At 38.2% G+C, this 15,261-nt stretch overlaps 1 protein-coding gene across 5 annotated transcripts in view; it reads right to left on the bottom strand.

The window, feature by feature from the left end:
- Window positions 1-15,261, bottom strand: part of PDE4D (phosphodiesterase 4D) — a 1,282,340-nt gene that overhangs the window by 276,999 nt on the left and 990,080 nt on the right. Inside the window, exon 1 of one of the 5 annotated variants that reach the window (XM_019930018.3) lies at window positions 11,876-12,803. The exons of the other annotated variants lie outside the window; for them this stretch is intronic. Coding sequence (XP_019785577.1) covers window positions 11,876-11,940 — 65 coding nt within the window. The 5' untranslated portion in view covers window positions 11,941-12,803. Of the gene's footprint in view, window positions 1-11,875; window positions 12,804-15,261 lie in introns of those variants that run through there. 5 annotated transcript variants of the gene reach the window in all.

A 15,261-nucleotide genomic window follows, 5' to 3' on the forward strand; every position in this document is an offset into this window, starting at 1 on the left:
CTTTTGCAACTAATAAAAGCTACAGAAAGAAAACTCTTCTTTAAGGACTATACATTTTAAGCTACAGAATCAGATTACATGGTCGAGTGTCTAGAAAATGATCTTGTCTGACACTAAAAACAAATCACTTTCTCAATTACTAAGGATTAGGCCTTAATTTCTTAGCATTCCAAAAAATTTAAATCTAGGTGGTAAAGCTAAAAGCAACTTAATAGTGGGAAAAGTGCATAATCCAGGCAGGAACGCTAACCCTGACTTTGGAGGTCAGAGTTCAACTCCATTTGTTAGGGCTCTAGGCCACACTTGGGTCTCTGACTCAGCATCCCAGCTACGGAGTCTGTCTGATGGGACAGCTGTGTTTGGTTTCAAAAGGCTGACAATGAAGCTAGGGTGAGCCTGAAGTGGTGGTCGTGGTCCTCACTCCCAGCAGGTGTCTCAGATGGAGAGACCACTGCATTGATAGAGTTAGAGAAGGTCAGCCACGTCAACTGGCTGATTAACGTGTGCAACACACATCAGCATCTGTACGAGCCATTCACGACTAGTTGATGGTACTGAGATGAGTCACTCAGGCAAGGAGAAGATGTTGAGGAAAACTGGGAAGTGTAGATTCTAGAACAGGAGACTCATGAGGGAATGAGGAAAAGTGTTGAGGCTGGAATTACTAGTGAAAGTGGGAAACTAAGGGTGAAGCCCACAGGAAACAGGCAAACGTCCTCCCCGATCTAATACTTTACAATTCCTTGCCCCAGAGAGTAAATTCTGTCTCCACAACTCACTCAGTACAATCCCTAGCAGAGTGCCATCTATTAAAAGAAATTAAACATAAAAACAGATTGGAACGTTTTCTTGGTGATGTAAAACTACTCTCTGTTCTCTCTGCATGCACCAGACAGATGTGGAATGCTGCTGATGGGACGAGCACTGTGCTGGGTGCACAGGTACAAAGATGAATAAACCCAGTCTACCCTACAACCCACTCACAGTCCCAGAGGACAGGCAGGCAAGAAAGCTGACCATTGTTGCAATGCTTCAAGAGCTGTGCTAGAGAAATGGACCCAGTCTCCTGAGAACACATAGAAGGGCATTTTCATTCTGAATGGGGAGGCTAGGAAGGCTTCCCAGAAGAAACGTCCATTGAGGGTGAATTTAAGCAACAGAGTTTGCACATGAAATTGTATTCAAATGATTACGGTAAATTGCAAACAGTTTTAAATGCGCATATAGTCCTATATACCAAACTGTGATCTAAGCAATTAGCATAAATAATTTTTGCCCTGAATTTATATTTCAAACAAAAGTTTGCTTAATTAACTATACATTAGTGAGAATGAATGAACTACATACAACTACATCAACGTGGGATAAACGCTCAAACACCTAATTTGCAGGGGAAAAAAACCCAACCAGCCACAAAAATAGTATTACAAACTGCATTACTCCTTTTACATAACATTGAAAAGTAGAAAATAGTATTCTGTGCTTTTTGATATCAGGATAGTTGTTATACCTGGTGCTGATGGGCAGTGGCTGAAAGAGGCACAGAGGTGGCTGTAGGGTTACTGGTAGCATTATTTTTAATCTGGATGGTGATTATAAGGGTAGCCACTGATAATCAGAATTACTAATTTGTCTTTCTTTCTTTTTCTGGTTTGCGACATCCAAAAAGAGTTGTTATGGTTTATGATATGCACACGTTTTTCATAGGTGACAAATGACCAAAAACATGTCAAAAATTTCTAAAAAGTATACACGCACATTTGTATGGATGTACAAATCCTGCTTTTGATACAACTTCATTTGCATACAAATTCAATGGCAGAGTTTAGATATAAAGAACTATGAGATCAGGGCTTCCCTGGTGGCGCAGTGGTTGAGAGTCCGCCTGCCAATGCAGGGGACACGGGTTCGTGCCCCGGTCCGGGAAGATCCCACATGCCGCGGAGCAGCTAGGCCCGTGAGCCATGGCCGCTGAGCCTGCGCGTCCGGAGCCTGCGCTCCGCAACCGGAGAGGCCACAACAGTGAGAGGCCCACGTACCGGGAAAAAAAAAAGAATTATGAGATCACCAGGGCCACTTAAATGGCAAACAGCCACACGATGCTCCTCGTCTCTCCGGTGGCATCACCAATTGATGGCAGCACCTCTTCTGAGTCCTAGTGCAGCTCCCAGTACTTCATTCCATGTGGCTACTACTAACTGACCACAGATGAAAACGATAAGCCACCTTGCTTTTAAACAATGAGGACTGGCTAATTCTTTTGTTATTTACATGAGAAAGACCTTACAGTTAAGGACAAATTTCAATGTATTTCTAGGTCAGGGTAAAATTTCACCCCTATGTATGTAAAATGATTTTCCCAATTATAATCACACCTTTATAAAGGCATGTTTGCTAACAGCAAGTTTGCTGCTTTCCGTCTTTTACATTACCATGGAAACACTGATTCATATACAATTAGATGCAATTTTAACAAAAGGACTCAGATAAATAATTAGGAATATTTTTTCCAAGCAGAGATTCAGGGAATCTTTAGTGACCCAGGTTTTTCCCTCAAGGTGGTTAACTGCATCCTCAATCACACTTTTTAACCCAATGTACAGTTGTTAATTATAACCAAGTAATACTTTTACACATTTTTATTGGTAACTACTCATAATAAAATAAGTAGATACCAGAGACAATGGAATACTAATTAACTGCTCTCACGAAACCACTGGACTCACTACATTTCTAGCCTCTATGCTCTTCAGCTCATCCTGAAGCAATCATACTCTGGGCCATAGAAACAGATCTTCTAACCAGATCCCTTTTGTGCCTGTTGTCTTTCTAGAAACAGATGGAGAAAGAGGCTTAAGACCTTTTCTGCTATGCCAGGATGGCAGGATAAACTAAATAGGAGTCCTACCCAGTCTGGGATCTGCTTCAGGAGGAGTAGAAGCAGGCTACAGAGGTTAACAATCTGTGAATTAGGAGATAACAATCTATGAATTACACAACCCAGAATGCATGTCAGGACAAGAGGAGCAAGGGATCTAGAGAGGTAGGGAAGGCCTGGCAGTGAGATAGAGTAACACAGAACCACCAGGAGGCCCCAAGTAGGAAGGTTACATGGAGAAAGTCTTTACACAGATGCATCTACGGATGAAGTCCAGGCTCCCAGCCATTCCTGTGAGATTAACCCCCTGCCTGGACTGCTGCCCTAGAGGATTCTGACCAATTTTTAAATAACTAGATCAGAGGTATTTTAGCTTTCAACTGATTACTTCTTATTCTGCCACCTTCTCTATGTAGTTTACTTCTTTGATCCACCCACCTGAATAGAAGTAAATCTTCTTTGAATCACAGCGTGAATGGGATTTATCCAGAATACCTAGCTTCTGAATAAGTGCTCCGTTTGAGGTGTGCCCAAGAAGACTGCCTTATGGAAAAGAAGCTCTTATAGACTGAATCAGTTTCACACTTACAGTTCTTGACTATTCAGAAAGTACCACTAATATACAAACTTGAAAAATGCGTAATACAAGCTAACATTTCCCGGTACTCACGAGGAATCAGCTACTGTGCTAAGGACTTTAATCAATTTTAATTGAGTTAACTCATTTGACATATTAACATATATATAATTACTAAAGGTAACATTTAATAATTTTAAAAAGCATGTGACTCCATGAAATTCTCTTATTTACCACGCAACATTGGGCAAGCAAGTCTGCCTCACTAACCTATAAAATGAGGAATGATAAGAATGGGTGCCTCACAGGATTTATGATGGGGACTTCATGGGATAATTCTTGTCAAATGCACAGCCTGGTACCTGCCACACAGAAGCACTTAGTAAATAACAATTACCACGATTTTTATTTCTGTGCAGACTATATTAGGAGAACAGAGAGGAGTGAAGTTACAATTTCAAGACATGGATTTTAGCAACTTAATTAGCTATGTGGCTTCCAAAAAATGTAGTGATCAGAGTTCAGTTATCTGGGCAGGACTTTGGTCAAAGCACTGTCTTAAATTTCCTTCAGGAGATCGCTGAGGTCTCATCTGCCACACCTCTCCGTACATATTCCTCCAATCCAATTTTTTGAGAAGTTATGACAGAATTATCATGGTGTTAGCTAACTTTACAAATATAAGTTTAAGAATTACATTAAAATCCCATACAAATTATAAATAGAAATGATTTCACACATTTGGCTGACAAAGTTTTAGCTCTCTATTTCACCTCAAACTTCACGTTTGTTTTTAGAAAATATTTCTCCAACAAAATCTGTTGCCACAAAATCATTGACATTGTTTCTAACCATTTTTCTTGACCCTACTTGACTAGAAATGTTAAGCAAAACTTGTCCACTTCCGAAATATGGTCAGGGGTGGGGAGAATTAGATTATAGTTTATTCTCTGTAGTCCCATTCATTTCCAAGATTTTATGGTTCTAATCATTGGTCCAGTGCCAGAGAGGAAGATAGTGCAATTTATAGTCTGACCAGGGGGAGAGGGTCAATAAATTGAACGCATCAGGAACTAGCGAGATCTCTAGAGAACGAATCTGGGTCAAAGTCCATTTTCTACTTCTCCATCCATCTCTATGGTCCATGGTGGAAGGCTTGTGTGCAAATCTTGAGAAAGAAGGCAGAAAAATACAAAGATATTTGTTCTTGAGTTGCACATGGTTAAAAGGAGAAACTTGAACAATCTAGGACAGGAAGGAAAGGTATAAAGCAGCAGCCTACTGACCACTTTTGGAATGCCAGGAGGCAGAACCATGGGCGGCCAAAGCAGTGGAGATAGTGGGGAAAAGCAAATAAAACAAGAACAACAACAACAACAAATGTGGGATTTAGAATTAGACCATGTTTCCTTCAGCACTGCTATTTAAATACAAGTTTTGTCTCATATAGTTGTTATGAAGACATAATGAGCTACATCAGGTACAGCACCAAGTCCAGTGTCTGACAAACAGTAGGTGCTCAATATTGTACAGCTGTCCTCATTACAATGGTCACCACTCCAATTACCACTATAGACTTAGGAGCTGCTGTCCTAGCTAGCTGGTGATCTAGCTGCCAATCAGTTACCTGCTGTTCCACGACAAAGCTGTATCAGATGAAACATTACAGCAGTGGCTGTCTGTATGCCAGAATGCCATTGGTTAAAAGTTGACACATTCTGCAGGAATTTATCCTAACTAAAATAGTATCGGTCATATAAATTCCTTGACACAAAGAAGAAATTCTGTACCACACTGCAGTGGAATGAAATCATGGATGTTAGGAATGATTATTTTCTGTATTGCATATATACATGAATATTTCATACGTATTCATTTTAGAAAGTTGAATTTCTTAACTTGAATGTATTTTAAACAGGACAGAGAATTAGGCACAATGGGAGGCTTGAAAACAATTACATATTGAAACTATGTTTTATGAAACCTTTCTTTTAACAAGTCACACTGGTGCCATCTCTACAATTCAGAATGAATATTTTGCAATATAAAATGAAAAAAGACCATGAAGTCACTTACTAGCAGTTTTCAAATACCATAAAGGAGAATCTGCTTAACTACTGATTCACTACCCCTGATAACTAGGAAGAAATAAGTTAAAATTTAAGCAAGGGAGACTAGTATTAGATATAAACAAAACGTCAGAACTGTGCAGGTTTTAAAACATCAGCACTTTTCCAGTAGGGAAGCTTTGGAAGCTGTAATCCTGGTGTGCATATATTCTACGCCTAGTTTCTAGTTTTTTAATTTCTTGTTTTCCCTCACCTAACAGAGAAATGGAAAGACTTGAAGTTGACTCTCTGTATCCTTTGGCAGAAGTTCTTAGTGCTGAGATGAGGGGGAGAACCCCCCCCCCCCAAAAACAAACAAACAAGAAAACCCCACTACCACATTCGAGTTCATTATCGGAGCTTTTGCCAGAAGGTGGCAGTGTAATTAAACAGGGCAGGGTGCCAGATGGTGGATGTCTGGTTCAAAATGGGATGGGGTTCTTCCAGCCTCCCCTCTGACCATCCCTCTTACTTCTCTAACCATTTCTTCAGCTCTTTCCCACAATCTTTCCCTTATTGTTTCTCACTTTTCTCTGAAGAGCAACTTAGCTTAGCTTCCCCATTTCACACCCTCACGCATCACCCAGGATGCTCCTAGGAGAGCCAACCCCCACGGAAGGCTGAAGGTAGATAATGAACATATATCATTCATACCTCCCCTGTTATGCTAAGAGCTGCATCCATAGGTTCTGGACTTCTACCTATTCTCCATCCTTCTGAAGGACTTCCGAGTTTAGGCCAAACTTGACCACAGAGCAAGGCATTTAGAGAGCTGAGACACATCACAGGCATGGCCTCCCATTAGTTACGTTTATGTGGTTACACTTAATAGTACCTTATCCAGGCTCACTGTCTTTGGTCTTTGTGCCTCTGTGATACCCCAGGCTTCCTGTAGGCTCGGATCCCTGGAGAGACTTGGTGCTTTTGGCTAGAGCATCCTTTACTTCTAGTATCCATTTTCTAATATATCTTCTCAAGAGACAAAACACCTCTGTTTTATCTCTTGAGAAGTTGGATAATCTCTGGAGGAGCTCCGTTAAAAATCTACGTTGGCTTTTCATTAAGACTGTGCTTTCTTTCTGACTATATTCTTCACCAACCTAGTTAATAGCAACCAGGTCCCATTCTTGTTACCTTTATCCAGGCTTTTGCAATTCTATATGTTTAGTATTTCTATTATTCAGAATATTTATACATATCTCTCAGGCATCTTTCCCTAAGGAAAATCTCCTTGAACCTCTTCAGCTTCATATTAGAATCTACTTTACTCAATCTTGCTAGTAACAGTTGGATGGATCCATGACTAACTACTCCTATACCCATGATTGCGTTCATATCTTCACTCCTTCTGATAAAATTCACTACATGATTGGAATGACTGACAGAGGGACTAATAAGACCTTATTAGGTAAAAACCTATGCTGAAAGGCAGGTTTTAGTGATGGGGCAAACACCATGGTGTTGGGGAAGAAAAGAGTAGAGTTACAGGTCGGAGTAAGTGTTGCTGCACACATAACCACAGCCAGTTCTATTCATGTGGAGGCTATAGATTGCAGTGTAGCTAAGGAGAGTGCTGCACAGGGCAATTTAACCTATGACCTTTAGTCACCAGTGACATGATAGAAAAAGTGGTTGAAAACCCCATTTTGTCAATACCCAAACTAAAGAAACACCTTTCTTCTAAACAATTCAATACCAATTCAGCATTTCTTTATCAACTGCCATGCTGTATTCCTGACGTCCACTATCTGTATATGTAATAAACAAATATTTTCCCACCCAAAACAAGTTTAAAATAGATTTGTAAAAAATAAGATGCTAAATAAAATGAGTGGATCTTAACTATAACTCTTCTGTGATTTCCCAGAAATGAGAATTTTCCCCTAATGTTAAAGTCTTTCAAGTCTTTGAACTGTTGTTATTTGAACTTCCCAGGAAGTTTAATTACCAGCAAGTTTATCCCAGTCCACAAAGGGATATGGAAAACACAAATGACTCTCCAGTGGCAGTGTAGCACTACAGAAAGTAGAACTATAAGGGATCATAGTAGTTTATTTGCAAAGTGGTTTTCAAAAAAGCTCTTTAAAGGTACTGCAAGGGTGGGGAGTAAAGGTGCTAGCTCAGTGGTTGTTTTATTGTTATATGTATGTTTATAGATTTTTACTTATATATACCATACATATATACTTTAAAAAATTTATCTCTATATACCAAATATAAACATACAACTTTAAATGTTTTGTACACATTTCCTTATTTATATTAGCATATCATTTGTAAAAAGTGTTCATTGAAAATACATGTTTGAAATTCACTGATCTAGCTTATTCCCTTTATTTGACAGGTGAGTAAACCTGGCTATAGAGGGACTAGGTGGCTTCTCCAGGGACACAAAGCAAGTTAGACGTAGAGTGGACAAACGGCTTTCTCAGAGAATTTCACAATTCATGACTTTAAAGAGTAAACCTATCTGTGATCCACTCTGTGCTTCCCTGGCATTAAAACATTTTTTATGTCTTAAATTATATTCAAGGTATCTTAACCACTTCTCTTCAAAGCTGTTTATCTCTAGGTGTATTATATACCAGATATGATACAAACTTAGGTAATAGGATCAAAAAAGTTTATTGCAGGTTCAAAACTCTGAACCAATCTTGAAAATAGTCACTTCCCTAAGCCAAGTCAGTGTATCCTGAACAGGCAGAAAGTGTGCAGATTCCATTTGTCTTCCCATTTACAAAGGCCTGTAAGATAAACGATGTAAAAAGGAAGATTTTGTACCTTTTTCAAAGCTGACTTAAAACAGTATGAAACTTCATACGAAGTCTGAGACATAGTACTTGTTTCTTACCTGAAGCCTTACAGAGCTTGCAGAGAACAAAGTAAAACTTGCTAATGTCATTGGAAAGATGATCTATCTATTCAGAACTGAGAAGCACTGACTTTTGCTTCTTATTTCTCTTTAATAGGGAAGAGAGAACCTTCTTTTCTACCAGTAGAAAATAATTACAAAGGTTTTTCAAATAGTCATTTTTCAATGCCCAACATCAGCCTTAAACTTTGTAGGCTATCATACCTATCAAAAGACAACTTGCAATTTACTTCTTTAATAGCCCAATATCTAACCAAATATTTTAGTGCATTTAGATATAGTCACAAGATGAATAATTTTACAGTCATTAAAAATGATACTTAGATAGACAGCAGAGGGAGGCAACATGCTGAAATAAAAAGAGCACTGCTTCTGAAGTAGACTGACTTGGGTTCAATCCCAGCCCTCCCTGGCAGTTAAAGGGCCCTGTTCAAGTTATTTTATCACTTAGATTCATTTCTTCATCTGTAAAATATGGGTTAACAACTCCTTCCCTTCAATTTTGTTATAAGGACTAAACAAGATACTGTATGTAAAATTCTCTACAGAGTCCACATTCACAAGGGATACTCAATAAAATGAAAGCTAGAAGTATTATTATTACAAAAGTACACGCTGACATGTAAATGAAGAAGCAGAGCACAGAATTTACAACTGTTCAAGATATGTAAGTTAAGTGAAAAATGAGAATAGTTGAGGATGGGATAGTGGGGGTTATAAGTAATTTTCCCTCCAAAATATTATGGTTGTTACATCTTTTTATTCTCAATTAGAAAACTAGTAGTTTTAGTCTACTCAAATACTCTTACTATGATCATGAGGCCAAAATAAGAATTCTCAGCCAGCCCGAACTTTTATAACCTTAGGAGGAGAGAGTTAATAGAAAAGAGAAATCAGTTATTGATCTGAGAAGCAATGTTATTCAGAAAATCACATCTGTACAGTATTGGAATGCTTATCTGCCATACCTTAGACACTGAGCAAATTGTTGTTTACCAGATATACAGACACCTACACATATAAAGATGTGCTACAGGGAGATCAGCTCGGTGCTTTGTGACCACCTAGAGGAGTGGGATAGGGAGGGTGGGAAGGAGACACAAGAGGGAGGAGATATGGGGATATATGTATATGTATGGCTGATTCACTTTGTTATACAGCAGAAACTAACACACCATTGTAAAGCAATTATACTCCAATAAAGATGTAAAAAAAAAAAAGATGTGCTAAAAGCTACCTAGTATATATTCTTGTCATATAATACTTTAAATTTATATATATTTACAATATTATATAATCAGGAAACAGATTAATTTCAGGATTATTTTAATCTTATTTTTGGAAATTAATAGAATTTTAACTATAAGTAAGGCGTGTTTTTTAAGTAGATGAATTAAGAGGAAGGGTATATAATATCATTAGGAGTTTGCCATGTAATCTCCTAATCAGATGTATACGTATACACATACACATGTATATTTCCTCTATACACTTGATGTATAATCTATGTAGATTCTACTATTTAAAAATATAAATATAAATAAATAAATGTGTGCATAGAATTTGAATGATAAAAGGGATAATAAAACAGTTAAACTAATTACAGCAATTACAATCTCAGGTCAAATGATTTAGAGGTAGCAGTGATATACCTAAACAGTCATATTATTAATAAGACAGATGTAAGATTAATAACTGGGAGTTTCCGTAGTGTGCCATTAGGAATCATCAGCATAAAGAGAGACATTTATTTCTTACATAAACACCATTCTGACCCAAACACTATGCAGACTATTTAAAATTAAATGGAACAATATACACATTCATAAATCAATATTTTTAAAAATATACTTTGAATTGTGGCCCTATTTATCTATGATGATACCGTTTATAATTTAGAATAATAAAATAGAGCAGTTGTGGATTAAAACAGACCATGACACTCTCGGAGGAGTAAAGGATGTCAATGTTACTAGACTCCTGAAATGAACTAACTGTTACTGATTGATTGAACCCTGAATTTGGAAATGTCTCCCGGCATTTTAGGCACAAATAAGAAATAGGTTGGTTAAATACTATTTATTCACATACAAGAGGATAGAAATCACAGGTGAATTTTATAAATTCTGATCACCCATTTATATTAGAGATTTACATTAGCTATGGTAACTAATAGAAGGTTTCTAAGTATTTCCCAGTATTTATTACTTGGTGTAAAGAGCCATACGAATTTGTTTGCAGATGCAACCTTTTCTTTAAATAAACTCAAGGAGGAATTTATTGCACATATTTATTTAAAAGATCACAAGTGATATGAGATGAAATCTGCATCTATAGTTTATTAAAACTCACAGAAATACCACTGAAGGGACAACTCTTGATTCTAGTCCCCTAGAAAACACTAGTACAATAACAGCAAATGATAACCCAATCACATAAATGTGGACTGAATTCCTTATGCAAATAACATAAGTATTTATTTGTGTATTTGCCTGCTCACATAATTATATGTAATACATTTTACCTGCCTGCTTCCATTCTATCCCCAACACCTGCCTTCAATCATTGCTTTTAATTCTCCTGTCTGAAGGATTATTTCCATTTCAAAAAGTGAGTTTATTTATTTATTTACAATCAATCACTAAGATAAACAAAGTAAAATTAACCTCTGAAACAGCCATAAAAACATTTTTGTAAATAACTATTTTAGACACAAAAATTACTTTATTGAGAAACTATTCCTTAAGGACCATGTGTGTATGACCACATCAAACAATACTGAGGAAATAGTAGAATTAAATATTGCAATAAATTGAAATTAACATACTTTTTGTTAGGATGAAAACACTAAAATTACCAAAAAACATAATTATCATGGAACACTATACTAACAAAATAAAACGTAGGAGATTCCTGAATGATAAGCAACTTGATATACATTTAGTCATAGTTAAATTCAAGTTGGTTCATATGATTAAAATATATGACGTTATTAATTACGCTAACACACATGTGCTAAAAGCCAAGGTACTGCTTTTAAAGACCATGACAAAGACTGTCAACTACCAGCCTGCTTGCATCAGGCAAGAAAGATAAGAAAACACACAGCCTGATCAGGCAGTGAAAAACGACAAGTTTTCATTTTCTAAACTCCCAACGTTTTTTGCGAGTTTCCTTCCTCTTCTAAAAATTGTCACCAGATGAATTGCTATGGTCCACGTGGAGTTAAAAAAAAAAGTGTGAGCGCCACTGTTTTTAAAACAGACAAAATCAGGCACAAAATAGAGAATGAAAGTGTCACCAACAGTGTGCTCCTTCTTACAAAGCCTTAACATCACACTTAACTCTTGAAGCTCCGAGTCAGCAATTACTAAATACTCCACTATTACGTCAATCTTAAAAGGAAAGAAGGGGAGAAGCAGGAGAGAAAAGCACGTTACCACACTCCCTCCGAAGTCCTCAGGGAACTTGTAGACCGGGATCTTGGCTTCATAATAATGCTCATTTTGGAGGAAAAAAAAGAAAGAAAAAATCTTCAAGTATTCTGATTAATACATTTCAGCTGTATTTTGAAAAAGATGGCTTGAAATATACTCCATTTCCAAAGGAGGTTGTTTGAAGAAATCCAAATTTCCCGGAGTCCAACTCCTGCCTCCAGTCCAGAACTGAGGGAGGCTTCTAAGACATAGGAGCTTTTTCCTCTTTCATACCGAATTTACGCCAGCACCGGGCTGTTCTTAAGTGACAGTTTGTTTTCTGTTTTGCATTGCCAAGGGAGGAACTGGATTTTGAATCTATTCTTCATCTGGTCACAAAGGCAACCAACACAGTGAAAGAGCCACTTGATCGCATCCTTTTTACAATTCCGCAATAAAAGGTTTAAAGGTTTCTGACACTCTAAAAGTGCTCAGGTAGAGAGAAAGGAAACGAAAATGACCGCGAGGTACAGTAACACCACAGAGCTGTCAGTGAAGTTCCATTTCAGGGCGACCACAGGAAAACACTCTTCTCCGGGGGGAGCCAATAAGTCATGGAGGGAACAAAGCTCTCCACACTTGAGCTGGGCTCGCTGCTGTACCTGTGAACGTAATTTCCGTTGTGTCCCCTGCTTAGAATCTGACTCCAAGCCTTTGTGAATGAGAACTATCATTCAATCTCACCAGGCAGAAACTATTCCTCAAGGGCTGTATGACGTCTGTAGGAAGGCAGTTCAAAACATCGCAGGGAAGTGAGAGGGGGAAAAAAAAAAAGACCTGGCGCCCAGCCAGCCTCGTCAATTGCTGAAACTTATAAAGCTTCGCCGCAGATCAGCACCAGAGACCTGGAGTGTAAACCAGCCAAGCAGGCAGAAGACATCTCAAAATTTATAAATCCATTTCCTCGTCTGGGCAATGAGGTGTCTGTGTTATTCAGGGTAAGATTCCCTGAGCACCTTCATAAGGAACACACCCCTTTTCCACAGACTTGTTTATCCTCCCTCAAAAAAAAAAAATCATTTTCTCAAAGTCTGGCACTGAAAACTAAAATTTCTAGTCAAAAGCAAAGTTGAGAGGACTTGGGGAACTTAGCAGCTGTTCATTTTGAGTCCATTTAATGAAATGTCACACTTTGGGTTTGGTTGTAGAGACACAAACTGCCTCTTAAAAATCCAACAGAACGTAGCAGGCAACGTTGCATCAGGTCATGCTGTGATGTTTAAACTGAAAAATCTAATGAATTTCTGCTGGACAAGTGGCTACATGTACTGAGGCTGTTTTCTTGCACAATGTTTTCTAAACCTTATTTCATTTTGAAAATCATATGCAAATTTCATTGCTTTATATATACCAAGACTCTGGGTTTGCAAATTCCTAACAGTCCTTCAGTAAGGAATGAAGCTTATATCATATCACCTCAACATCTCTTATTGTGAAGACTAATCCCTGCCCCACCTCCTACATTTGAAATAAAAACTTTTCTATTATAGTAAACATAATTAAACCTACCCATTTTGAAAACAAACTTATGGTTACCAAAGGGGAAACGTTGGGGAGAGGGATAAATTAGGAGCTTGGGGTTAACATATACACACTACTGTATATAAATAGATAACCAACAAGGACCTACTGTATAGCACAGGGAACTCTACTCAATATTCTGTAATAATGTATATGGGATAAGAATCTAAAAAAGACTAAATATGTATATGTATAACTGAATCACTTTGCTGTACACCTGAAACTAGCATGACATTGCAAATCAGCTATACTCCAATAAAAATTTTAAAAACACACAAAAAACAAACAAACAAAACAATTCAAATTGCTTCTAAGAGAAGAGGATTTGACCTCCCTCCCCATCCCTCTAAACATCTGCACCGAGGATATATATTTCTCTGGGTGTGCCAACTTCAGTTATTTTGGATGTGAACTATCAAGTGAAAAATAATTTAAGCGTTCTGATTTCTTAAGTGACATTAGTTAGTACGTTGGTTCTCTAGTCTGACGTGAACTTGGTATTTATTTAGCATTTGCAGGCAGGATGTTTTAGCGCAATTGTGACCCACCCAAAGGACTTGGAAAATTAATGTAGTAAGGCATCCCGCCAGACCTCTGGCTGCTCATTACAACAAACACTTCAGCTCCTCCCCTGGTCACACTTCAAGGTGCATTTATTATTTAGTCTCCTCTGAGTGACCCTCAGGACTCTTCAGGTAAATACCAATAAATTGCTTGACATATAGTTATCTCCTTAAGCTTTTCAGTTTTCCTATGACTATTCAGGGGCCTTCATGGATTCTTGGCTCTGTTCCGTGTTTAACATGTTGCTGCCACTTTAAGGCAGGTTAACCAATCACATACTTTCAGAAATTCAAAAGAAAGCTGAGGGAACTACTCAGGGGGCTTACAAAAAGAGGTTTATCTTTTTTTCCTGGAATTTTAATGTGGGGGGAAAAAAAAAAAACCCAGACTGAGTAAAAGTAACCAACTACTATTACTTATTTGAAGCACTGTTCTCTATCATGCAAGGTCCAGCAAATATCTTCTAACTGTCATTTCAGAAAGAAAATGACAGTGATCACAAAATGTAATGTCTGAATGTTGTGTGTTAAACTCTCCTGAAATAGTCAGTCCTGTGCTCCACCATCCACCAGAAGGCTCTCTGTCCCAGTGAGATTACTTAGCCCACCGGCACTCCCTTCCCTGTCACAAACACATCTTTAACCTCTTTAGGTTAGTGCTGTCCTGTGTGCTGCTCAATGTTACACGTATTCCAAGAATCTATCTCTGAAAATCCTAGCCCACTTGTTGGGTATCTCCTAAACACTGTGTAACAGTCCCTTAATGACTAATATATCATCCCTGTGCCCAAAGAAACTGAGTTTAAGTAGCGGGGAATCTGACAACATATGAGACTAACCAGAAGATTCAAAGCTTCCTGGATCCCTACTTCAAGGTTGCCATTACAGAAAAAGACAGATACACAATAGTACCAGGCCATGGAGATGAAATTTTTACTTTTGCTCTTACCCTTAACATTTAGGGTAGTGACAGGGGACTTCCCTGGTGGTCCAGTGGTAAAGAATCTGCCTTCCAATGCAGGAGACGCGGGTTCGATCCCTGGTTGGGGAACTAAGATCCCACATGCCAAGGGGCAACTAAGCTCGCGTGCCACAACTACTGTGCCTGCGCTCCTCAACTAGAGAGCCCGTGTGCCACAAACTACAGAAACCACGCGCTCTGGCGCCACAACTAGAGAGAAGCCTGTATGCTGCAACGAAGAACCCAAGTACCACAACAAAAGAGCCCACATGCCTCAACGAAGATCCTGCATGCGGCAACTAAGA

This window comes from Tursiops truncatus, chromosome 3 (assembly GCF_011762595.2).
Source record: "Tursiops truncatus isolate mTurTru1 chromosome 3, mTurTru1.mat.Y, whole genome shotgun sequence".
Taxonomy (NCBI): domain Eukaryota; kingdom Metazoa; phylum Chordata; class Mammalia; order Artiodactyla; family Delphinidae; genus Tursiops; species Tursiops truncatus.